This window comes from Zonotrichia leucophrys, chromosome 2 (genome assembly GCF_028769735.1).
Source record: "Zonotrichia leucophrys gambelii isolate GWCS_2022_RI chromosome 2, RI_Zleu_2.0, whole genome shotgun sequence".
Classification (NCBI taxonomy): Eukaryota; Metazoa; Chordata; class Aves; order Passeriformes; family Passerellidae; genus Zonotrichia; species Zonotrichia leucophrys.
The window spans coordinates 50224675-50251481 of record NC_088171.1 but is presented as its reverse complement, the minus strand read 5'-3'; the positions used below and the strand labels follow the sequence as shown (position 1 = coordinate 50251481).

The 26807-nt window shown below is 36.6% G+C and overlaps 1 protein-coding gene across 27 annotated transcripts in view; it reads right to left on the bottom strand.

Moving 5' to 3' along the window:
* Positions 1-26807, bottom strand: part of CLASP2 (cytoplasmic linker associated protein 2) — a 148582-nt gene that overhangs the window by 39919 nt on the left and 81856 nt on the right. For 9 of the 27 annotated variants that reach the window (XM_064704948.1, XM_064704952.1, XM_064704950.1 and 6 more), the window contains 14 exons: positions 26462-26597; positions 23268-23338; positions 21127-21186; positions 19926-20003; positions 19209-19376; positions 16596-16651; positions 15291-15461; positions 11974-11997; positions 9165-9182; positions 7141-7242; positions 6978-7004; positions 4039-4065; positions 2016-2186; positions 998-1105 (listed from right to left, as the gene is read on the bottom strand). In XM_064704948.1, the coding sequence (XP_064561018.1) occupies positions 998-1105; positions 2016-2186; positions 4039-4065; positions 6978-7004; positions 7141-7242; positions 9165-9182; positions 11974-11997; positions 15291-15461; positions 16596-16651; positions 19209-19376; positions 19926-20003; positions 21127-21186; positions 23268-23338; positions 26462-26597 (1217 nt within the window). The remainder of the gene's footprint in view (positions 1-997; positions 1106-2015; positions 2187-4038; positions 4066-6977; positions 7005-7140; positions 7243-9164; positions 9183-11973; positions 11998-15290; positions 15462-16595; positions 16652-19208; positions 19377-19925; positions 20004-21126; positions 21187-23267; positions 23339-26461; positions 26598-26807) is intronic. The other 18 variants (XM_064704953.1, XM_064704959.1, XM_064704957.1 and 15 more) reach the window with 7 other exon arrangements.

The window sequence follows — 26807 nt, the reverse complement described above, 5'->3', positions numbered from 1 at the left end:
ATTAAACAGCATCTGGGCAAACTAGCATTAGTTACTGAAACAGCCTTCACTCAATTAATCTGTACTCTCCCAATAAAACCATGCCTGGCAGGAAGCCCTAACAGACCACAACATATGTCCAGTGCTAATTAGGAGTACAATAGGGTGCCTCAATTTGAAATAGAAATCAGAGATTTACTATTTTCAGACTGTGTTTAATAGCTAGTATTATGAAGTCCTTAACTGTAAGCTATACTGAACAAAGCAAGTAAGATGGATACTGAAGATTATTTCAGACAAAGGTAAGATCAAAAAGAGATCTGTTTCAGATTCAATTGCACAGAGTTGAATTGAGAGAGAGAAATATTACCAAATAAGCAAAACAAAAACTCAACCAACAAACCCAATATGTAAAAGCACTTTAAGCAAAATGTACTAGCAACTTTGTAGCAACCTTGACAAAAATACATGGAGACAAAAACCTGCCCTAATCCTTAACCAACATCTTAAGGTAATAATAAACGAATATCCTTATACCTCATTGACATCTCAGAAACAGAGTGATAATCTTGCAAAACCTTGCAATTTGTGTTAGACAAATAAGCTGCTGACTATAGCTGAAGGGACATAATTAAGTGTATTTTCTCCTTATACACTAAAATAATTCATTGACTAGGTAGAAAATTTTGAGCAACAGCTGACTGCACTCAAGTACCCAAGCAATGAAAAGAGAAATATGCAATTTCAAAAAAGTACCCAAAACCAGGAATGTCTTTTCAAAATGGCATCTGGACACTGCGCACTACACACCTTTCTAGACTTGGTACTTCCGACTGAGCCTAGCAAAGCCTGTATTTCTGTGTGCAGCCCATTCACACACTGCTCAGTCCTCCATGGGGTAAGTGGGGGCAGAGCCGAAGGGAGGGAGAAGCCGGTGGCCAGCTAGAAGCTAAAGGCAGGAGGCACGGATTCGTTAGGGGGCAGGACAGCCATGCACGACGAGGCTCCGAGTACTTACCCAGGGGCGGGAAAGAGCGGACAGGGCTCGTGTCCCTGCTGCTTTCACGGCTGGCCTCCCTGCTGCAGCCCTGACTCACACTAGGCCGAGGAATGCGGCTGCCTCGCGCTAGTATGATTCAGGGTGCAGGCAAACAGCGGCACAAAGGGAGAAGACATAAGAAAAGTTGCAGTTTTAATGCAATTCTGTTCCGCAGTAAGATCAAAGACGCGTTTCTAAGAAAAGACATTGATGATTATGTCGCATTTTAAGTCATAACCTTTTTTACAGACTCTCTTGATTGTGGTGGGTTAGTCTAAGTGTGGTCAGTTCAATGAAATTATTTTTTTGTACAACTTAAAATGGAAATTTACTAACTCTTCACAGAATGGTTGAAAGACCCGTTGGAAAGGATGGAGAAAAAATGAACAACATTGAGTAATGATTCAGAATTTGTGCTCATGATGAAGTTAATCGAGAGTAGCACCAATGAAAAACTCCACAGCCTTACAAAGAAGGAAAATAAAATTATGTGGCTAAGATAAAAATCAAAAATACAAAGGAAGAACAGCATCAAACCATTCAAATCAACAGATGTCTTTCAATAATGTTGTTTGCAATAAAGTGTAATCAAATCATACTGAGGCTGAAGACATGTAACCTTCCTTTTAGCACCACAGCATTTACACATGTGCACACACATACACAGAAGACATGAAGTAATGAAGAACTTATTTCCAAAATGGTACTACACTTTCATTCAAAGGATATGGGTATTTTGGGTGTGAAGGGAAAAAAAGAGAAGGAAGAAAGGGAGGTGAGGAAAATAACAACTGCAACATTCTGACAAGAAAAACCTCAAATTTCAGCTTCAGTTTAAAAATGTCTTGTGCATTGAAAACTAGTCTCAGAAAACAGCCACATTCTGGGATGTATTCTATTTTTTTCATCCACCTATAATTAAACAGCAGCTGTGGATATCCAGCACTTAAATTAAGAAGGGCTATAAAGAAACCACGAGTTATTTGGTGACTCTTACCTACTGACAACCTAGAAGGACTAGCTTCTCTACTGCATCCCTGACTTCGTGGGATTTTGCTCCGTTTTTGTGCAGCTGCAGGATTCACCAACACTCTCTGAACTCCTGTGTTCATAGTGGAAAGTGTGGTTGTTGTTAAAACTCTTCCAGGAGATCCAGATCTACTGCCAGCTGAAGGTAGAATGAAACAATATTAGCAACACCACAGTGGACAAATAACCATGGTTAAAAAGAAAGTAATACCTGAAGTTAGTAGGAAGGTGGTGGCAGACTGAAATGATCAGGAAAAATTTACAAGGTAAAAACATGAAATAGAATGCCTTGGTCCGAGTTCTTCCGGTACTGCATACAAGGAAGCACTTGACATGGTATTTAGCACTACATGAGCTCAAGAAACCACAATTATTAATTTTGGACTTTATCAAGAGTTCCACGGTCCCTAAAATGAATGTGTCCTTTTTTTTTTTAAGCTATGTGGTCTCACTAACCACATTTTCTATTAATAAAGAAAAGCAAACAAACAAACCTGTTGGAAAGCTAAAAGGAGAAATTTTAAACTAGGATTTCATAACTATCCCAGCTCTTCCAATGCAACCAGTGTTAGAGTTAATTATGTGATTTTCCTAATATTTGACATCTTCTCCCTTGCTTTTAAATGCATGGTGTCTTCAAGGACTATTCTGACATTAAATAAAATATGACAGAAGACAGATTACTCATGCACATTTCTGTGGAGGTTACCCCACAAATTACAGAAAACCTTCAATTAATTCTAAACAAGCTAAAAAATTGACTAGGATATATTTAAGTGTCTTAAATTTCTGTTAATTAAAACTGTATAGTACAAAGTACTACAGATGTTCCAGGTACGTTATCACTACCAGAAAAGGTGGTCACTTATCTTAAATTTTGATATTTCAGTTACAGAACATTTAAGTTCTAAGTTTTTAGCAAAGAATTCATTCTTCCCTAGCTGTAACTAATTTATATCACCAGCTGACATTAATATATTGCTTCCAGCTATACAATTCAAGAAATATGACCAAATAAAAAGCAAACCAGAATTTCAATCAAAGACTAATTACATACAAATCTGAACCCTTCATTAATCTTAAAATAAAATCAGGTAACTGTATGACCACAGTGATGCTATCAGATTTACAGACAACATGCAACTTTTCAAGTGAATTTCATGGGTTACTTCTCATGAGACATGTGGAAAAAAAGACACAAGTTGACTAAAGCTTGACTATATGGGAAAAGAAATAAAATCCCAAACAAAGTAAAACATAAGCTGGGTGGAAGAGAGAAATCTAAAAAATGTACCATGCATGTACTTTCAGATTCATTGTTTGAATTCAAACTTGAAATGATTATTTAGCAAAATCCCTTTTCCAGACTATAGGCCTATTCAGCAGAAATGATAAATAAACTATTATGCAGCCTGGAAAAAAACAAGCACAACTTCTATAGCAACAAAAGAATAAGCAAGCCTATAAAACTGCTGTTAAGTGCAAAAATTAAGGGTTTGACAGTTCCTTCATATCAGGGTATTTCAACTTAGAACTGATATTACTATGCCTTCTTCCTGTTTAGTAACTCTTTAAAACAGTAAAAATATTGTTGAAAGTTTCACTGTGGTGCAGACTTGTACATTTTCTTCAATAGGTCAGAAACCACTTGTTCTAAAACTTCATTTAATCTTTCTATAGTCTGACCTGCAAAGTGTACCACTGCAGTGTAAACTAACTGAATTCAGCCTGACAACAGCAGCACTGGCATACTCTTGTCACTCTTACCACTACCAGCAGATCTAAGTGAGCTGAATGATGAAACAAAGATTACTAAGGCACTACCCCAAAATTACAAACCCATCTCATCTCTCCTGCTTTCTACGCAATTAATTTACGCGCAGCATATGGAAAAAAGCCAGCCAGAATTTCTGCTGAATAGGGTCCTTAAATGAGGTATGTCAAACAGGTGATCAAACAATGATGTGTACACAAATTCTGTAGACTCTTACCACCAATGGGGTTAGCAGACTGTGATCCTGAACAAGTGTAAAGGCAGGATTAGGGTAGGGATTTATAATCCATGAAGAGGGAGGGAGCAGAGCAGATTAAAAAATGAATGGCAAATGGAAATAAGAAAGCTTTAGTCATTTCACACAGGAAAAAAAGCCACAAGGGGGTTATGCTAAAGCAGTGCTATTAAGTAGCTTCCACAATTGAAGAATTAAACTCATATGCTATGTACAAAGCAGATGAAGCAAAGCTGCACAAGCAAATTACAATTCTTCAGCTTTCTAATCAACAACTCAACACTGAAGAATTAAATTTCAATTAAGCATGAAACTGTAGCCTGGATATTACTTGAAAAGAATATTACATTGCCAAAAAGGCTCAAGAAGTTCAACAGCTGAACAAAAATTACACACGAGATCAAAACTGTTTTTTGAGACACAACAGTAAAGGAACTGAGCTGCAGGTGCGGTGGATGACCAAAACAAAAAAACCAAATTCACAATGGCATAACTGAAAAGACTTGCATAGAATTCTTTGTTTTCCTCTTTAAAAGTAATCTTGAGTACAAAAGGAAGAATTTGTTTCCATTCAGAAATTCTCTGAATGTCAACGGTAATGCAATTTTAGCAGAAACTGTTAAATTACCTGACAATCAAACTGGAAAGAAGAGGAAAAAAATGTAACCATTTTTTTCCATAGGTAAGAATAAAATAATGAGGCATTTACTTTATGTTAATTTAAAAATAGAAGAGTAAAGGGCTTTTAAAACCCTAAAAAAATATTTTTTGGTAAAAGCATTCAAATTTGCAAGTCTTTCATAAAATGATTTTTGAACAAAAGATAGCTGCAACCCAAAAATTAACAAAAGCATCTGTGCTAGAGTGGTTTAAAAAAAAGATAGCTTAAATCTAGTATGAAGCTATTCTCTCATTATATAAGCTGGGGAACTACAACAATCCCCTGTATGGAAACATTAAGCATCACGCTTCACACAATGCTGTGAAAATTTTCAGTCACATAAAGAAGCATCACCCAAATAGCTGGCATACAGTGCCTGAGAATTCTCCTTTGCCTGTCCATTTGTATTTGCCCTGTTTATCTTCCTTAAAACATCTCAGAATTCTTGTTCTCCCCCACTGACAGGTTATAATGAGCTATTTGAAGCAATCAGTTCTGAACAGAAGTAGTAATAAAAGGCTGTAAAGATGTATTCATGCATTTAATTTTCACACATCATCACATGTAGTCAGATCTAGTTATCTCAATTTATCTCTTTAGACATTAATACTGTGTAAAAATGAATTTAAAAAACCAACCCAGTCATTATTAGTAGAAAAACTGGAAAGGCCTAATTCTGCTTCTCTGGATACAGATTTATTTAATGTTATATGACAGTGATCATCACTAAAGTATTATATTGCTCCCTAAATTTATCCCCTTCCTCAGACATTTATCAAACATCTTTGCTTTTTACAAATTTACCAAAGCTATCAAAAATGCAAAAGTATTTTAAAAAAGCTTAATTCCAAACTTTCCTAAAACTAATGAAAAAATTGTTACAGACACTGCTTATAGCTTTTCACAGAAGGGAAAAGGGGATTAGAAGGAACTTTACCTTCCCTCCCTCCTAAATTATTCACATATTCTTGGTTTATGGTACAGTGTTGCAATCTGTAAAACAAGTTTTGCAGAACTTCTGTCCCAACAACTCATTTGAAGGCTCTCATTTCACCAACATTTCTGGGACTAGAGTATTGTCAAAGCCCTTAGGGGAACTTCTTCTACTGAATTTCAGTAGTAGTAGTAGAATTTCAGTAGTAACTCCACTGAATTTTTAGTATGCGACATTTATCTGTACACATTGTTTAAAAGCTTTATTTCAGAAAACCTGCATATACTAGATCAGGTTTGATCCAACTGTACTTGTTGGGAAATTAAATTATGGCAAGTACTCTAACAGGAAAAACCCAGCTACTACCCGGTTTTTTAACTTCTAAAATCATTCTATTTACAACAGATGCAGTCACTGCTATGAAGACAAATGCTTCTGCCATTAAACAAATTATTAAAGGGTTTTATTAAAGAAAGTGGATACGGTTAGTGATAGCAAAATAACTGTATGGAAAATTTTAAACCTGGCAAAACTTACTGTTTTAGAACATTAGATCTGAGAATTTATACAAGTGGGAAGTTAATTTTAATTTTATTGTGCATTTGTCTTCTTTTCATTAATTTAGTTGCATTTCACCTAATCAGAAAAAGATAAGAATCTGAAAATGCTAGAGAGCTTAGTCAGAAAATGTCTGTTGGAGACATCACATGTGTGGATGAATTGCTGTAGGTCAGCCAGAGCCAAGAGTGTGAGGTAATCAGGTCTTTTTAATTAATGACCAAGTGCTTGGCTACATCTGCAGTGGTTACTAAAGACAGAGAAAATTACTGTGGATTAGCTGACACACATTAAATTGCTTGTTTTAACCCTTTGACTCAACACAAGCTCAGTAACTGATTGTAACGTGAGGGGTTAGCATTTTTTCCTAAAAGAAGAGTTAAGTGAAGGCAAGAGCTGTAATACAAAAAAAAGGAGTTTATACCCAAGAGCTACAGCAGTGCCTAGCCTAAAGAAAATGGGTATTTCTGGCTAAAATAAGACTATTTTAAAAATGGAAAATTAGGTCTCCCAGGCAATTGCCTTCCATTCTTCCCTATTACTAGTCCATGTTTACTGGTGTTTCATGTTGAGGAAGTCAGAAAAGGGGGGAAAAGAATGTTGAGAAGTTATAATTGAAGACAGAATTTAAAGATAGATTTTACTTCCTGCTACATTATCTAATTTAATTGGCAAACTAAGATCTAACCTAATATTTTGTCCAGAGAAAAACAACATGAATCAGAAAAGCATGCAAATACCACTGACCCAAAACACTGAAAAAAATACCTTCATTTTGGTCTGGCGATGATGAACCTAAGGCACAGAACAACAACTCAGTATGTAGCTTTTTTTAAAAAAATTAACTTTGACTGTAGCCATTGGTCAATGAATATATGCTTAAGCATTTGGCCTCTTTATCAGGTATAAGTGATAAACAGAAAATACATACGCTGCGATTGTGACACCACTTTGGTTCTACTCCGTCCTCTGGAATCTGTTTTAGAATTTCCAATACCAACGGAAGGGGTGGAGAGCTTTGATCGTATACGACCTAGAAAAGAAAAAGGGCATTAAATCAGTTTTTCACAGTCATGCAGGAAGCAGAGCATCAGTAGTATTTACTAATATTTTATAAAGTTTCTGCATATAAAAGAAGCGCAATGTAACTCAACTGGTGACAATTCGCTTGGGATAATTAGTAGAAATTTGAACATCTTGATGAATTTAATAGCTGAGGAAGCAAGATACTTCTCCTCTGATGCTACATGTTTCATCAAACAATTTGCACATTACACCTTCAACACCCTGCACTGGCTAGTTAGTTCTTCCTTCCAACATATATATGTCAAGTACATTAAAAAAGGGGAAGTTTACTCAATACAATGTAATTCAAACACTAATGTTGCTGTATGAGGTAGAGTCTTCTCATGATTACTTGAGCTTCTACTTCTACTATTGCTGTCATAAAACAACAGATTCTGAGCTTTCTTCCTAACTTCACTCCTATTTTAAGAAATCTAAATATTTTTTATTACTGAAGATTCTACTGTTTTCCTGGCCCCAGTCATACAGACTTCTACAGGATTTCCCAAACCTTCTAGAGCATTTTGCAGACACTAAATACATTCAAGTAGTTCTCATGACAACATGATATAAAGAAATACTACTTTCCCCACTAGACAGAAAGGCCACGCAAGAGACAAATTAAACTAAGTATCTACAAATAAAACAAGATTCACTTTTCCCTAGAATGCCAAATGGCAAATTCTCTTGGTTTTTCAAAGCTTTCTGCATTGCTAGCCATGTTTCTTGTAACATCCAGCATATACAAAGAAATTAAAGAAAAAAAGATCCCAGTTGTCTGTATTATAGCTATCTGAAAGATCCTTCATAAAAGAAAATAGTGGTGTTGTATACTACATTTCCCAAGCCAACCTCTCAAACAGCAGCAAAATGAAATCACAACCAAACTCATGCTAACCATAATTCTTCTAAGCTGCAAGAACAAATCCCAATAAGTCTGCACAGGGTGGATCTAGCTCAACAAGCTCTACACTTTTAAACACAGCATGATTAAAATATTTCGTAGACATGCTGAGTCAATATTTGATCCAAAAAAATTAAGTACATGGACTGCTATTTAATTCTAGCCTCTTTAGGCTTTCCACAGCAGAATTTGGACATCAACCAAGTTAATATTATTCTTCCAAGTAGAGGGAATAGCCACAGATGAGAGTCTATAGGAAGAGAATCAGGATAAAGGTGGTTATTCACTAAAACAATAGGCTTAGCAAGAACAGTTAGATTAACTAGTGCAAACTCTACTAGTTATCCCCGTGCAATGGCAATTGAGAGCTGTGAGACTGCAAGGCATGTAACTGCATTCGGAATTTGGCCCAAAACCTAGGAATACAGAGTGCCACTATTTCAATACTACGTTAAAGTATCACCTGGAACCTGTTTCAGTTTTATCAATGTAAAATAAATCAGTTTGTGTCTGTCAGTTAAATGAACTGTTAACTCATTTGGAGTCTCTACATCCATTCACTAATGGCAGGTTTAAATGCTAATAACAATAGAAAATTAGCTTCCAAGTCTCACAGAGATGAGTAATAGTAGCACCTGCTTCCCAGAGCATGAACACATTTGATGAAATATTCTGTGACAAGATTTGCTTTAAAGAATGAATGCAAAATTATAAAGCCCCTGTATTTTCACAGTAGAATGTTAAGCAATGGTACTTCAGACTGCAGATGAGTAATTGAGAATTAAAATAAAAGCAAAAGAATTTAAAAAATAGTACATAACAACCAAGTATTAGATGCATAAGCTGTTAGCCCATAAGCCCGTATCTGTTATGAACCTCCACAACACCCGAGAAACACCAAGTTCTACTTTTAAAGCTTCATTTGTATCAATATATGAAAATATGAAGCTGAAAATATTAGCTAGTCTAACAAAGTAGTTTCTTACCATCTTCAGAAGCTGTTCCTAAACAGAAAAAATAATAAAATACATGATATTCCAAACAATACTATGTCTTTGAAATTTTTTTTGAGATTAATCTTGGGAATCTTGACAAATTTTAACAAGTCAAGAGAGCTAAAGCTTTTATGTTGCAACTCCATAACTGAACTGAAGTAAAATAATCAAGAAAATATCCATACTACACTGAGAGCAATTTACAAGAACAAAATGCACATCACTGCCTTTCAAACCACAAAAAGTTCAATAGAAGAAAATTACAACTATGAGATCAGTCAAAAAATTACATATACAGATCAAAACAGACATTAAAAATACTGTAATGCAAGCTCTTCTGCAAATATGAAACATACTGTTATACATAACCTCAGAGAAAAACACAGAGACAGTGTTTCCAACACTGGACAGTGATAATTTGACAGGAACTGCCAGCAAGAAGGATTTCTCTGAATTAAGCCTGTGATTACTCTGAAGATACACATGCACAAGATCAAGTCTTGCTCAGAGACATGGAAGGAATATGAGCTTGCTGAAATCAGATCACACTTGGACAAGTATGCTGAGCTTAACAAGGCTTGAGTTTTGATAATGTGAGAGTCAGACAAACCTTTCTCCCATCAGTACCTAGGAACTGATGGGACCCTGCCTCATCAGCAGTCCTTCCTCTAAGTTCCTCTGAAACAGAACTTATTACACAATAAAATGCATTCTAGTAATTGTAAAAATGCCCCTAAAAAAAAAAAACAAACAAAGGATACTTCCATTTTTATTTTCACCCTCTACCATTTTTGCCCTGCAAGAGAACTACAACGATGAAAACATCTGTTAGTGTCTTTGGCTAGACTGAACTCAGTCAGATTTGCTGGGAAAGTTTTCCCATGTTACAATATCTTCACAGAGCTAACTCCCTCTAAAAAACTAGTTCAGTGTGTATTTCAATGCTTCTTCACAAAAATCAGTTACAGAAATATGTAGGTAGGAGTGCCTCAAAGTACTGAGATAAATTTGCCAGTTTGCAAAAACTCAAAACCAAACAAAAAAACCAAACTCCCCAAGCCCTGAGCTACCTCTCCAAATCCAACAGTCTTGCAGAGATGGATCCTGGAAGGCAGATCCCATGCAACAACTAAGACAGCCTAAGAGATTCCTAAAAGCTCCTGAAAGGGGTGGTTCTGTTTCTCATTCCTCTCAGCCTTGTGCTACCACCTGGTCTGGATGGCTAAAGGTTCACTGGCAGCTCCAACAGCTAAATAACAGTATTAGTCACTTTTATGAAATCAGTTTTATGGAGTTTGTTCACCTACAGTCATCAATAATGGAGTATCACAAGGTGCTAACAAAAGAAGAGATAAAAAAATACGTGGACAAGGTTAGTGGGCAAAGGAAAAATGATTAGTTCCTCCTGGTGATGGTTAGATCAGAACAGCTGTATCATACAACTACAGCTGGACAGCTGTTTTCATTCCAAATGCAGATCATATCTGGAGATAGCTTCTAGAACAAAACCCCACCCTGTTAACTCTGATCAATTGTATAGCACTTCCCTTGCTGCTTTAAACAGAAATGTGCAACATAGCATTAGTTGTGACTTCGGGACAGGACAAAAGAAAAAGCCTACATGGCCCTAAGAAGATTTATTTCTGGTGACAATGTCCAAAGTTCAAGAGTTGCTATAAATACCAGCTATAAACAAACAGCTACAAGTAAAGCCTACTATATGTAGCCTAAGGACATGCAACGTGGAAATGAGCAATACAGATTCTACCATCCTGTACAAACACTCCTCATTTTATTAAACTAGTCTTGACATCTTCAGTGCTAAAAACCAGCTCCAATTCTTTCAAGAAGCACCTCTTTTGAGATTATTCAGGATTCTGGTTTAGAGATCTACTCTCTTACTCTTTTCATTTCTATGAGATACATTTGCTTCCAATAAGCTACTAATTCTTCCAAACATGCACAGTTAATAAATACATCACACAAAATATTAAGTAAGCAGTAAACTTATTAAGGGCTTGTTAAGTGCTCCCAAGCAATAAATTAGAACTACAATCACCAAGCAGCAGGCTGGGACTGTCACTTTATTATATGAGAAGCATTATTTGCACACACCTGAAACAGACAATTGCTATGAGAAGCTTGATGCTCAACTGTTTTGCAGTCCCACTATGTGTTTGTAACAGAGTGAATTAAGAAAAAGCAAGTGCTAAAACTTAGGTGGGACACTTGATAAGCAATTTTAGCAGGGAAGTGTTCTTCACAAATGATTCTTTAAGAGAATTACATTTTACTACAGAATCTAAAGGCAGTTAAAATTATGTAGCATACCTAGATTTTGATAGAGGAGATTTTTTTGGTTTTCTGCTTTTTTCATAATTAAGTGGTCAAGCATCTTCGGCTCTCCCACTGCTGTTCTGCTAAGTCAAAAAAATTGACTTCACATGCACAACTATTGAATCAGGTGGCACTAGATTAATTTCAAATGCATGTATTTAACTAGTTAAAATCAGCATGTAACAATTACAAAACTGCTCTGTAATTAACAGAGCTTCTTTTAAAAAAGAGGAGTAATGTCAGATTTCTGTTAAGGTTTCTGTTGCTGATACAGACCAAACATTCACAAAATTGACAGATACAGCAATAACACATAAGACATCAAGATTACATAGGAATTAATGGAAACAGCATAGTAATTTGTTAATGAACAGACAAATATATTAAACATCAATACTTTTACATAAAAGACACTTTATTAGATATTTAATAGAATTAGAGGACAGACTAAATAATTTCTTACCATCCATCTTGTCAGAAGTATCCTCTTTGTTGAAAAAGCAGGCAAAGAAACATGGAAAACTTAGTGTGTTAGAATAAAGGTGTTCACAGCAGAGTCATAAAACATTAATTGAGGAAAATACATTAATATTAAATACAGCAGACATGTTTACCTAATTAATGCATGTATAAGCTACCTTAAGCAAAGTTGGTTTTGCCCAGTGCAAGGTACAAAATTACAAAACAGAGTACAAGTATCCTGCACAGTGATATTGATTCTGTATTTCCCAAATTTGAGAAAACCCTTACCCTAAAACATTTATAAATGGTTTCATTCTTGGTGTAAACAGTTACTGAAGCATCAGTACATATGTACATCATTACTGAACCACATATTTATATTTCTTATTAAATTTGCTTCTGAGCATGAAGCCCCACCTGGGCTAAGGGACAGGAGGGAAAAACAGCACAATTAAGACAGAGGACAAATAAGAGAAAGTTTCACTCTGTTTTAAAAGCATTAAATATTTACCAGTTCAGCTGGAAGGTAGGGCATAAATATTCTGACAGTAACAATCAAAATTAAAATATTTAGCACAAGATATATATAATTACAGCTCAGGCCTCCTCACCAAGGACATTAATACTTAAGGATGTCAAAGATAGTCAACATTTAAAATAACTAGAGAGTATCCTCCTGCTTCTAGCATAGTCTTTTAATAAATCATAAATAAGCAAGAGTTCTTGTATTAATAATGAAAAAGGAAGAGATGGGTGAACACAATTATGGATTACTATGCTTATAAGCTTCTGGTCTTCTGAGGCTTTAAATTTGGTAGCTGTGTAAGCAAAAGGTGGATGTTTCTCTGCAAGCCAGGCTGAAAATAAATTCAAGCTCTAGGACACAATGTCATTTATTTTGGTATTGACTGCAACACCTAAAGGGAGTGGAAAGCATTAGAGAAATAAAGTAACAGTGCCTGGGCCTTTTCAGACCATGGCCAGTATTGGCTTGATAGTTCTGTCAAATATTTAACTTTCCATCTTTGGGCTACTATAAATAAATCCCTTAAAATGGACAGAAGAAAGAACTTTACAAATTAGCCCATTATCTGAAACATGGCACTTGCTTGGATTTGCACTCCATTGATTTAAAGGTTACCTTTCGAAAACTAAGAGTAAACAATATTTTGAAGCTAATCCACAACAAACAACAGTCACACTGTCTACATGGTATGTAGCTTTCAAATTACCTTACCACAGTCAAGAAACTGTCAGGAGATTGAGCCAAGATCAGTCAAGCAGTACAGCTTTTATGTGACTGCAAACAAACCTTGGTCTCCTTGACTACCACTGCCCTTTCACTGCCTGCACTAGGACTTGACTTTCACTGTACTTTGCCAGTATTACGTTATTTTGCCATTTCAAATGACATCACACTGCTCTCCACAAGTGACTGCATCTGCTAGCAAGGTAAAGCTTTCCAGCAACTCAAATCCTTCAAATGAATAGGACCTGGATTTATTGCTTATTATTCCTCTCCCCCAATTCTCACTCATTCAATCAATAAATTACACAGAGAATAAGCTATTTCTGTTACTTTCCTGCTAAATCCACCACTGTTTACTTCACTGGAAATCTCTGTGCCCTTCTCAACTCTTCCTTACAAAATTCTTGGCAAGATTCAGATATTGCTTTAGAAGTTGTAAAAGCAAATCAATAGTCCAATCAAGAGATAATTTTCTGTGAAAGTCTTAAGACAATATAGTCCCTTCATTTGAGCAGCATAAAGAAGACATTAACAGAGCAGGATCTCTTTGTTTTCCATTTGACTTTTCTCTCTGTCACCATGCTCTGCATCACTTTTACTTTGAATGCCAGCTTTGTCTGAGGTTCAAAATATGTTTTATTGCACATCAAAACACACCAGGCAATACTCTGATCTTGGAAAACGATCATCACACATATTTCAGACTTTTAGGCACTAAGTGAGGAGGAACTCACGGTTCCAGAATTATAAAATGGCTTGAGTTGGAAGGGACCTAAAGACCACCAAGTTCCAATCCCCTTACTGTGGACAGGAACACCTTCCACTGGAGTGGTTGCTCCAAGCCTAGTTTTGAACACTGTCAGGGATGGGGCACCCATCATTTCCCTGAGGAACCACCGGTGTATCCCCTCCACCAGGCAGCCTCATGTCGGTGTCCACCTGCAATCCAGCAGGTTCTGCTGCCCCCTCTGCGGGCACTAGAGGGAGCCCACATCCGAAAGTGCTATTCCAAGTACCCAGTATTCCTTTTAGTTCAGGACTGCTCTTTAAATTAACACTAAAATCAATGCCGTTCACAGCACTGATACCGGGCCCTGATGACAAAAAGAATCAACTAATTTTAGGCAGCTTTTAACTTAAGTTCTGATCTTCAAAAGCACAACTAAAACCTTCACAAACCACAGCCTACATGTATGCTAACACCTGCCCAAAGACAATGTAGATCAGAAGAATTATACAGCTTCTTAGCCTCTTGTGATCACCTATGGCCATACTAACATGTTTCTCCTTGGTAGTCTAGCTGGCACAGAAGCTGAGAAGAAAAAAACAGTTTTGTGAACACTGAACCTCTCTTTCCCTACTGTTATCCCTACAGCACTGATAAGCTAAAAATTCAGAACAAAAATACGTTCATAGTCGTTTACCATTGCCACTTAGTGGATGTTCTAGCACCTACACCACCACCTGGTACCACTACAATTATCAAATACTTTTCTGCACCATTACCACGTGCAGCACTTCCTATGTCTAACAGCAAATATCAGTGGAGGCTGTCAGCTAGGTAAAGCATACACATCGTTCCATCAATGCCCTTAGGAAGAAATTACACACTCAATGTGTAGTAAGTTATTGTGTAAAACACTTCTCTATTTCATGAAGAAGCCATCACTGACTGCCAGGCAGAATTAGCACTCTTGCAGAATACCTAAACAGCTGAGAAAAATGGAAAATCAAGAGCTCTCACATTCATTTTACAAACAAAAAAAGACATGATCACCATGTGCTGTTAAGTACAGATACCACTCCTTCCAACACTTAACATTAATTCTAGATAAAGCCATTCAGAGAGCATAGTATGGACACACTCTTTGCACTGGCATTCTTCCAGCACAAGAAAAATAAAGCACGTAGGAAAGTTTGCAACTTACTTCAGAACACCTGCTCTTCTGCCACACTCCAGTGCTACTAACAACGACTGCTTTCAAACACAGGAGTATTGCACTGTAACTTTTGGATCAAGAAAATCCCCAAGACCTCTGAGAGCAGCAGAGCGGAGGAGCTCCCCTTACCTAGGGAGGCGTAGGAGCCCGGGGGCAGCCCGGCTGCGGAGAGGCGCCCAGCTCCAGCTGCCTGCCCAGCAGCATGGCGGGCCTTGGCACCCGCCGCAGCGTTCACGTCGATGTCACTGCGGGACCTCTGCAGGGTGCCCGGGCTTGGGACGCCCTTGCTGCTGCCTGGAACTACCAGAAAAGGAGAAGAAAAAAAAAAAAAAGAGTTGATATTGAATAAAATGAATGATATTTAAGAGGATAACATTATCTACTACCGTATCATGCTCGTAAGAAAGCACAAAAAACAATGTAAAAAAGGTTAAACTAGTATTAAACCAAGAATTACTGAGATTAAAAAGCAAACCAGATCTGGTCTTGCTATGAATTGCATCTAGAAAGAGTTTGTGTGTCAGTAGTATTTATCTTCATTCAGCATGAAATTTTAGCATTATTTAATGCAAACTGTCTCTTCCCACCCCAGCACAAATGACATAATTCTGAACCTTCATGTGATTTATTATGTTACTGAATGATTCACAACTGTAAGAAAATTCACATCCTTCCTTGAGATACTGAAGGACAAACAATATTCCCACATTTCAGCTAAGGTGAGCTGAATGTGTATTCTGAAATGTTTTAGAGTCTAATCTTTAGTATTTTCATATTCACTTCCTATTATTTACTGAATTTTAACAATTTGCTTAATTTTAACCACTGTTTTAGGTCTTCTAAACTTGACTCCCCCTTATCAGTTTCAGTATCCATCCTTCATTACAGTCCATTTGTAAAAAGCTCCTCAATGATTTACTCTCAAAGAGTTACTAAGACATTATGGGAAAAGACATTGAAGTTATTAAATCCCAAAAACTAAACACATAATTAAACTCTTTGAATTACAAATATGCCATTTGGCTGCTGTTCTTTATTTATTTATTTACAAAGAGCAAGAGCTACATGGGAACAGATCAAAGAGACAGTGAGTCTTTAACTTCTAATTGCCATAAGCCTAACCATGAACAGACCAAAGAATAATATTTTGTTTCTTTGAGAATGACTGTTCCATGACAAAACTCCAGGACAGAGGATCAATTAATTCAAAATTCATAAAGAGTTGTGTCTTATAATTGAAACAACTGAAACTACATAAAATGTGAAGCGAGTGTGAGGCAATCTGAGCTCCAGGTACAGTTTGTAGTGACACCATACCATTATTTATCTTGGAAACAGGGTAAATGCTGATAGTCAATTTTTAAGCTGCATTTAGAACTTTTAATTCAAACAACATGAAGAACTATGCACTACACAATATTACCATCACCGTACCTCTGCCTGCAAGACTTGCTGGGCTGGCTGCAGACCATTTAGATGACAGAGGCCGACTGAAAAAAGTCAATAAATCCAGTAAGTCTCATGTATTAGATGCAAAAGTAAAAAATAAAAGAGAGGAAAAAAAATTTCTTTTCTTTTCTCCCCCTCAACCTTCTCATCATATTTTTAGATAAATACTTAAACAGAAAATGCTAAGAAAACCAGGATTATCTTTTCCCTTACATTTTATAAACTACATCCTTATCACAAAGCACTAATCCTTCAGCTACTGACAGCCACATTTGCTAACAAAGTTCAGGCATTCCAGACTAGGTCACAGAAACATTTAAGGTGGTCAGTACAAGGTTTTAACCACAGGGCTGATCTTACACATCAGCCATCAAACAAGAACAGTGGGAGCTACCCAAAAACCTTTATTTAAGAAAGACTATGTGAAGTGGTGTCTGCAGTAACAAGAAAAACAAGTGTCCAACTCATAAGACTCCTCCACAGTCCCAGATGTCTCAAGAATTAAGTTATAAATTAAAAAAGTAAATGCTGAAGCTTCCAAGCAGCTAGACTCCATTTCCCCTGTTGGAATGTAGAGGCTCGCATAACTTAAAAAAGGAGAAAAATCCCATGTATTTTCCTCTATGTTTTGTCTTCACTTCGTTCCCAGTGCAAAAACAAGTAGTTACTGAAGTACAATCTTCCAGTCTAGTCAAGTTTAATCGTGAGCCCATCCTTTGGCCTATTTGGAAGGGTAAAAGGCAGCTGGCGAGATCAGGGAAATGAAAAGGACTGGTACAAGAAAACATAATTGCATATTCATTGGTTAATATTCATTGGTTAAATATCTGATGGGGGAAGTTTGTATTTGATGAAATAGTTGAGTATTTCATCAACAGTCAAATTTCAAGCTGAGTCAGTGTCTCAGCTTTAGTAAAAATAATTCCTTTAATTTTAAATCTAAAAGTAGAAAGAAAAGAGATGCCTCATTCTGTGGATTTATCCCAGTTATTAGCTCAGCAGTAATATAAAGGTCAGCACCATAACCTAAATCCTCCCAGAAGAATATGTGTTTGCAGCTTGTTCTGAATAAACCTGCTTTTCTGACATGACTAACTAATGTTTTGAAGGTACTTTGCCTCAAGTAAGGTAAGGAGGCTGAAGTAGAGCTCCTGACCTTACAACTTGCTCCAAACAAAAGTCCCAGACAACTGCCACAATCTATTGCAATTGACATTTTATATAAACAGTTTCATACAAGTAGGCAGAAGTCACCACATTTCTCTCCCATTGCTCCATCTTCTCTGAAACAATTCTGGATTAATGATCTCTATGAGATGTAAGTTCAGAAGGTCGAAAATCACAAAGGATCTGACTTCTAGGAAATCATAGCCTATACAGGGGGAATTCAGCATTCACTATAGTAAAAGCCAGAAACAAAATTTTGGGTAACAAACATCCATCTGAATGCAAAGTTTGTAATAAATCAATTAAAATTTCATTAAATTCCAATACAATCACCTCTACTGTTCATTTCTTATTTTACCCCTCACTTCCTGTACTGTAGCACTTAGACATCTTGCAACATGGGAAACAACACCTGAAGATTTAGGAGTATTTTAAGATTCTAATTTCCCTGTAATTTAGTTTTTAACAGTATATTACCAGTAACTCATTAACAGCACTTTTATTTTCAGATGGGAAACAGAGATTAATTTAAACAAGAATATTTAATCTTTGAATAAACATTTGTGGAAAATGAAGTGCTGGCAATTGCTTGCATCACAGACAATTATTTTTTCATAATTTTTTTATAATTACAAGAATCACAGGAATAATAAGGTAAATCTCTGATATTTAAGGCATTAGCTAAAAAAAAAAGGCGAATTCCAATATATGAGAAGCAGTCTTTGCCTTCAAGTAACAAGTGAGGAGACAAGCTCTCTGATTTTGATAATGAAGATCTGAAATATTAAAAGGCTGAAATACTTTGAGGAAGCTTTCTAGCATTTAAAGGCAAAAATCACCATGTACTACTTCTACTACTACTTCACATTTCTGCTAAAAAGCCTGTAGATTTCTTTTACTATTGGTACCTAAGAAAACTTTAATTTTTTCAGCTCAAGATTGCCTGTGCATTTTAATAGATCACTGCAGCACAGACTCACCCTGTACTAACTGGCAGAGCTATGAAATACTGCTAATACATATTCAGTACTGTGAAGATAGGGGAAAAAAAACTCAAACCGATCTCCAACAAATCTCATTGTTCATGTTCCGTTTTCATGCTTGCCAGGGAAAAGAGATGATAAAGGAATTACACCATTATAGCTTTCTTAGACCTATTCAGCACATCAGAATGCTGGAGTTCAGTATGAACCTTGAAGATATTTTGGTGTTTACAGCAGCTGTCAGGGAATGAAGGCATGAATACAGCATCCTAATATCCAGTTAAAGACTGTACTTTCCAGCTTGCTGGGGTAACGCTGTCACATAGCAAAAAAATTGGAAGTCACAAAACAAAACTGCAGTTTTTCTGTACTCAACAGGAATCTGGATAATTTGCTTTTGAGAAACTGCATTTATTTCTTGACTGAGAAACAGTGAAGTGACCCTTACTTGAGGCTCTCCTGTGAGCTGGAGGATGACCTGTCTGACTGAGGGAGAGATGCTATACTGCCAGAATTCTTCAAGTAGGTCTGAAGGCTTCTTTGATAGGGTGGCTCCAGAGAATTGTACAGAGTCTCAGCTTCACTAGGAAAGTGATTTCTAAGACCCAGATAAGCCCTGCAAAAAAATAAAAACCACAAGTAAATGCTCAGTGTTTTCTTAAAAGGGTGGAGTCAGGAAGTAAAGATTACAAAATGAACCATGGATGGGAGTGAAAGGAACTGAGAGTATGAGCAATGATCATCAAGTCAGCTGCACGGACTGAATTAATCTTTTCAAAATAACTTAAGTCTATCCTCTGAATGTCTCACATTCACTCACCAGTTGTGTGGGAAAGCAAAAGGAATTGTTTTCTAGCCTTCTCAAAGTGTTGCAGTTGTTTAAAGATTTAATTAATGGGAGAAGAATGATTATGCAGCAATATCAACCTTTCTAAGTTTTCTTTCAGTGGAATCATCAAATGCTGCACAACTGCATTGACTGACTTGGCTTTGAGAATGTCTTTTACTAAAGAAACTGGGTAGCAATTCAGGACAAAAATATCAGTTTTCAAACAAACTTGTTTGTATCTTCTTGAGCCATGGATAGCAGCTCACCTTGGATTAGAGCCTTCTATCACTCATTTAGCACATGCAATTTTTCAGAGCAAAATGAATCAAAACTCACTTTCTTGCCTCCACTCTGGCTTCTGCATCAGCATCATGAATACCTTTCTTGATTGTTTCAACCAAGACAGCTGCATGCCTAGAAGAAAGACATTCTTCATGCTATTTTGCTACTCCAAATTCTAAGCAGTAGCTTTACACTTTAATTAACATTTCACCAAGTAAAAAACAGCTGCAATGCTAGTTCTTTCCAAAATATGCAGTAAACAAACACTTAAGCACACTGATGACATAACTGTACCTTCTGTACAGGTTTAGGTCAGCTTACTCCTTCAATCTAAAAGGATTTTAATCTACTTCTGACATACACCCACCTATCACACTTAAAAAGTTATTTAAAAATACCTTTTATAAGACATTTGCCTTCCTGAAATGGAAAAACTATTTCCACTGTTATATTAATAGTAGGAAAAGGGGAAAAATTAAGACCATAAGTTTTCTTACAGCTTGGAAAGCTTTTGGCCTATGAGTTATAAACCTAAATACAAGTTCAATGAACAGCAAAGTACTCATCAGAACACAAACTTGTGAAGACAAAAGTTTTGATTCAAGGTAAGTTTTGGGTGGGAAGTTTGTTATTTGGGGGTTGGGGGAGAGGTGGTGGGTTTTATGGGTTTTTTTAGACACTTTGGCATAAATGATTTCCCCATTACTCTCCTTCTCAGGAGCACCCGGGGGAAGCAGCAATGTGACTGGAATGAGCTGGATGAATTCTTCAGAGTCAGTTCTGGATGCCCTTTATTCTCTTTGCTCCTACCCTGCGTTTACAGTGACCAACCTGCAGAACTGATGCACGTACAGTTTTCCCATCTATCTGGAGAAGCCACAACGTGCCCTTACTCATTAGCACAAGAAGTCCTCCAGCCTAAGCCCACTTACCCTCTTTCACAGCAAACACACAGATTTCCCCCTGCCAGGAGAAAAGACAGCTGCTTACCTGTATATGCATTGCTCACAGGCAGGATAGCAGAGGCAGAGGGTAAGGAGAGGAGGCCACAGGAAGCCAAGGCTGGAACATACAGCTCTCCTTCCCCCTGGCACCTGAATGAGCCACATGACCTGCTGTGCTAGAAAGGCTCTCTATGCCAGAAAGGCTGACCAACACTGAACAACATAATCCAATTAAAGGATTCAACGACAATATTTCTGTCTTAAATTACATTAGCAGTTTATTTTAGGGGAAAAAGTATACTGGCCCATACCTTTCCAGTGAATGTGTTTGCCACTCTTGTAATAACAGGTCTAAAAATTCAAAGGAGCGCCTAAAAACACAGAGCCAAAGTCATAATTAAACACTCATTTCTCTAATGTGCTTGTGGAAGAAACACTAACTTTACTCTTTCCCCCTGAAGGAAATAAATAAAATAAAATACCTTTATCTGTCAAATAAGGGCATTGGTCACCTTATTGGAAAGTTAAAATATTCTCTATATTAAGCAAACATGCAGGCTAACTAATTTTAAACTTCAAAATAACAGACATGGTTCAATTAACAATGTGCTGTTCAAGTCATGTTATTACACATACCCCATGTTAACTGTATTAGTCCCAAAATAACAGACATAAATTAATGAAGTTGAAAAAATTGTACAGAGTATAAAATCTTATCATAAAAAATAACAACATTAAAACCCCATAAAATATTAGTAATTATTAATATAAAACTTTAATTTAAATATTAATAATTGCTATACCTAGTCTATTTTTATACTAATACAAAATAAGACATTATATTAATATATAATTATATATTGTACATGATATAATAGCTAATTTTAATTTAAATATATTTATAATAATTTTAAAATATTAATAACATAAAAGTACTAAAGACACAATACAGGATTTCTATGGCAGTATATTTCTGTCCCAAACCCTATTCCCATTCTTCCATCTGTCTGATATCTGTCTGATATTATGCTACATACATCTACTGAGTATGTAGCATAAAGGAAAACATGAGACTATGAGCAGAGTGCTCTGCATAATAGAAAGCACCGCAAAAGATTTTCTGACACAGTAGTAATGAAGATCTCTAAATGTATTCATTATTAATTTGGGAATCTTGATAATTAGCCAACTGCCATTAGCAAAAGGCATACTTTCAAAAACTATGTCTGAAGCTAGATCCTGAGGAAAAACCAAACTGACACAGATTAAGGAGGTGTGGGTAATTTTCAAACATGAAGTGTACCTGACAGCCCAAAACACTCTTTTTCTGGTTATTCAGCATTTTTTACTTGTTCTGGAGGGACAAATTTGGTTTTATTCTGCCCAAATCCTTTGGGCATCAGCAAGGCACGGCAAGAAACCCTGCAATGCTTGTCACTATTACAACTGAAAGTGTTTCGCTGTCTTTCCAAAAGAATGAAAGCAGTATGGAGACAACACCTTCAGTGATGCTCACTGGATTGCTGTCGAAGGAAGGGGACCAGGACACCAGATGGTTCAACACAGGTCCGGTCCAGTTTATTGAAGAAAGCATCAAACACTTATACAGCAAATAATAAGCTTATGAATATTCTGTAAGCCAAGCAATCTGTTGGTTAAACTATACCATGAACTCTTCCTCATTCCTTAGGGGTTACATCTCTCTTTTCTCATGTCTCTTTCACTGTTTGTTATCCTACTACAGCTAGGCCCAAGGACACAGCTATCAACACAGGTGCAGGACTTGGAATTAGCCACGGTTTTGTACTTTTCCAGTCTCTCTAGTCAGCTAAATTCCCAACAGATTGTGAACTGCAGTATCAAAGCCACCTACAGTCTCATGTTCCTCAGTAAAGGCACAGCATGTGGAGGCACTGAAGCCCTGTGAACTGTTTAGCAGCCAAACCAGAAGCTGTGGCAGGTCAGTACAATCTGGGTTGAGGTGACACTTGCTCTGGATGCAAAAGCAGCTTAGACTCAAAGAAAGTAATTCAGATGCTCAAGTTGTTTCCTGCATACACACAGTGACATCGCTTTCAGGACTAGTGTCAGTCCTGAAACAGCATTAACTGCTTTCGTGTGATGTGGTACAGAAAATGACACTGTCAAAAAAAAAAAAGTCATTTTTTAAGAGCCAACCCATGTGCTCAAGCATCATGTTCTCAGAGAAAGCAACATGCTGGAGATGTAGCTGAGATGCTGAACACCACAACACATGGATGCTCTGTGTCCTAAGGTAGCTGCCACTGTCTCAAGGCTGAAATTAAATTTTGCAGTTTGCAGTTTACTTGCTAACAGTTTTGTGTGTTCAGCATTTATGGCCACAAGTCTTCTAATTTGTTAATTTTCAACATATGATAATCATATTTTAAAAAGTAACAGCTTTGGTAATTTTCATTTATAATGTACTCACCTTCTAACTGCAACTGATTTTGAGGTACAGTTGCTTGTTATTAAAGGTATGAGTCGTGGCACATGAGTATGCTGCCAAAAAAAGGGCAAAACAGTTTATGAGAAAAGCATTCCTGAATCCTGAATTTGTAATGCACTTATTAATTCAAACAGAATTAACACCATAATAAAAACTGCAATCATTTAAACTGCTTACCAAAACTAAATCATGGAATACTATTATAATGAACGACTGCAGTTAGCATGTCAATTGAAAGAAAGCTATTTTCTTCCAAAAGGTCAAGCAAAAACCACTTCCAGTGCCATCAACAATTACATCATGATATGCAATACTTTGCTGTCAAAAGTAATATAGGAAGTTCAAATGTAGCTGTCTCCTCAGAGGAGTTGAAAGCTGATGCTATTTTAGTTTTGCCACAGGAAAAAAAAAGTAATAGACATAGCTGTCTTAAAAGTCAGTGTTATAGAGCAAAAAGTGAATCAATGGATATGAAAATATAGGCATTCTTACAAGGATCAGTATGATGAGTACCACAAGGATCAAATGTCCTTTAATGCAAAATATGTCAATAAAGTAATAAAAGCATTGACATATAAGCAAGCCTATATAGATAATCAATATGGCAACACCTGATGGGAGAAGAAAACTATTAAACTATGCATAATATAAACTATATTCAATCCAAATGCATTACAGAATTCAGAATTAAAGCTGTCTTACTTCAGCTTTTCTTAAGTAGTTGTAGACACAAACCATTGCCATTTTAATTTCAAGTAGGAGTAATGTAGTTCAACAAATCTATTCTCAGTTAATTTCTTTAGTCCTTTCTTGATTAAATACCTACAGTAAACAGTACCCAATACAGTGTGAAAGAGTAGGCTAATTTAAAAAAATCCAAGATCTTCAGAAGTACAGAAATGAAGAATTTAAACTCTCTCATGTATCACAGCTGCAGTATATAAACACAGAAATCACAAAAAAATCAGAGATAATCATCAGCCCACAGAGTACTGCCAATTTTAGGATTAGGAAGAAATTAATCAAAAATTCTGGAAGAGCCTAGCAGTTATATTTGTTTGTCCTGATATACTTGAAACACAGTTTTAGGGGGTTTGTTTGTGTTTTGTATAGATTGAAGAGAGGCATATGACTTCCAGAAAGGGACAATGAGCAAATCAGGGGTAAAAATAGTTTTTTACAGATGGAGAAACCTGTAAATTCAAGTTATTTGGAGCTATCGATGTTGTAATTTCTAGAAAGCATTTTGCAAAGGAATCAAAGCTTCAGGCTTGCTTTAATTCTGTTTTTAACATGTCATACTTCATCTTCTGCTCCTTTGAGGATGTAATGATACATGCTTCCTGGCAAATCACCTTGAAGATCAGTTGACAAACCTGAATCCCACCTCCTTCTGAGACAGATTTCTGCCATCATGCCATCTCTCCATGACTCCCTCCCTGCCCCCCCCCCCCCACCTTTATTTTAATTGGCTTCCTGGTGTACAAAGAGTCAAGAAAGAGAAATCAGACTGCACTGTAAGAACTTCCCGGAGAAGAAATATGAAATCCAATGAAGGCACAAAGATGAGATGAAGCTCCTCAAGATCACTGGTATAATACAGCCTCCCTGTTTCTATGCAGACTCACTCTACAGCAATTACAAAGGAAAGCACCAGGATCTCAAATGGCTGTCACTGGGTGCTGCTGGGAATTTTTGAGTAAAACACTGACTCCAAAAACTGCAGCAGCTTGGGTTATAAATATTGAATTGATCAAAGACCCCTGACCAATACTCATTTAGTCCAAAGGACAGAAGCCCAAACAGGCATGGGGGCTGCACTTCTTTTTGATATTTAATTCTCAAATCTGAATTTTTTGCTAAAAAACCTCACATATGCCATTTATTGGTTGGGTATTTGAACACTGTGGATAGGATTTTCTTGTTCTTATGCTTCAAATCCACTATGTTAAGTCACAGCTAAGAACGGAATTTTAACAAAATCAGGGCAACTATAGCTGCTGTGTAAGCTTGTCTTCAAATGACCTAGACCAATAAAGCCAATTTAATGCAATTGGTGAATGTTTATAATTTCTTACAAGCCTGAGCCTGTTTTACACTACTGCTAATGGTATTCTCTTACAACTTTAATTATCCTATGTAAGATGTATTCCTTCCCTCTCAAGTCTGTGCCATCTCACAGTGGAGTGTAAGAGTCTGGGGAAAAAATACCAAGGCATTTTGTCTTAGCCCAAGTGCTTATGCAAAGGTCATGCATGCAGAGGTCTCAGAGCACATTCTCAGAGGCACAGAGACACAAAGCAATATACCTTCTGAACCATTCTGAAGATGGCAACAAAAGGCGAAAGTCATGAAACCTCTTAGGTTTTGCAACAATTTACAAAATTAAAACCACCAATGAGATCATACTAAATTGCAGTAAGTGCTTGGCATTAAGAACACCACAACTTCTAATGCAGAAATTACAGGCAATCTCCCACTTTATGTGAAACACAAAAGTGGCAGTACAAGTCCCAAACTCTAAATATCTTGCCTGAGACACCAGTCAGTAGGTGCTCAAAGAACATTCACTAGAAAACAGCTAGGACAGAGCACTCCTCTGTCCCATATGCTATAGCTTTGGGCCTCAGCTTAGAAAGTTCTTGAATTTAAAAATTCAAGTCTCTATTGGACTTTTCTTTCATGCACTTGTGCTTTCTGAACTGATCCAGGTATGTGTAGCCTCTTCAACATTTTATCATTAACTCCATGGTTTCAAATTGTTTTGGGGGGGAGTGTATATGTAGAAAGAAATTTGTTGTTAAATAGTGCTTTGTTGTTTGCACTACTTAAATTCTCACTAGTTTCTTAGCTAGTTTGTATTTTCCAAGAAGGCAGTTAAAAGCAGTTACTCTTTGAAACACACTTGGTCTTTTTTCAATTAACACATTACAAAAAAAAAAATAAAAATCCCAGAAACATGAAAACAGTAGCTGTTCACATCTATTCTTCCATCTTTATGATGACAGTGCTGCCAATTGGTTTCAACGATACGTAGTATTTGTCCACCCATGAGAAACATTACTCTCCTCTGTTAAAGAATGATTTAAAAACCTGTATTTCAGGGCAGCTGTTATCTCTGCCAACAGCCACGACCTGAAAATTCCTAGCAGGCGAGGTGAGACTGGAACACCTACCCGAATGATGAACCTGATGGCCGCACACCCAGAGGTTGCCATCACTTTGGCGCTGTTGGGAACCAGGTTAAAAAGAGTAGGCACAATTGCTTCAGCGCCATGGTCAAACTTGTTTCCCAGAACAGTTGAAAGGTGGCTGTTTAGAGGAAACATAAATTAATTTCTTAGTCTTAAAAAACATGAATAACTTTGCTTCATAATGAAAATACAAGTACTACAACTGGAAAGCCTAAATTTTCATGTCTACATAAAGTATCACTGCATTTCTGCTTTTTAACAGACTTTGAGATGTATAAATGTAAATTTTAAAATAAATTATTGAGGTTTTTTTTCCTTTTGAATGTAG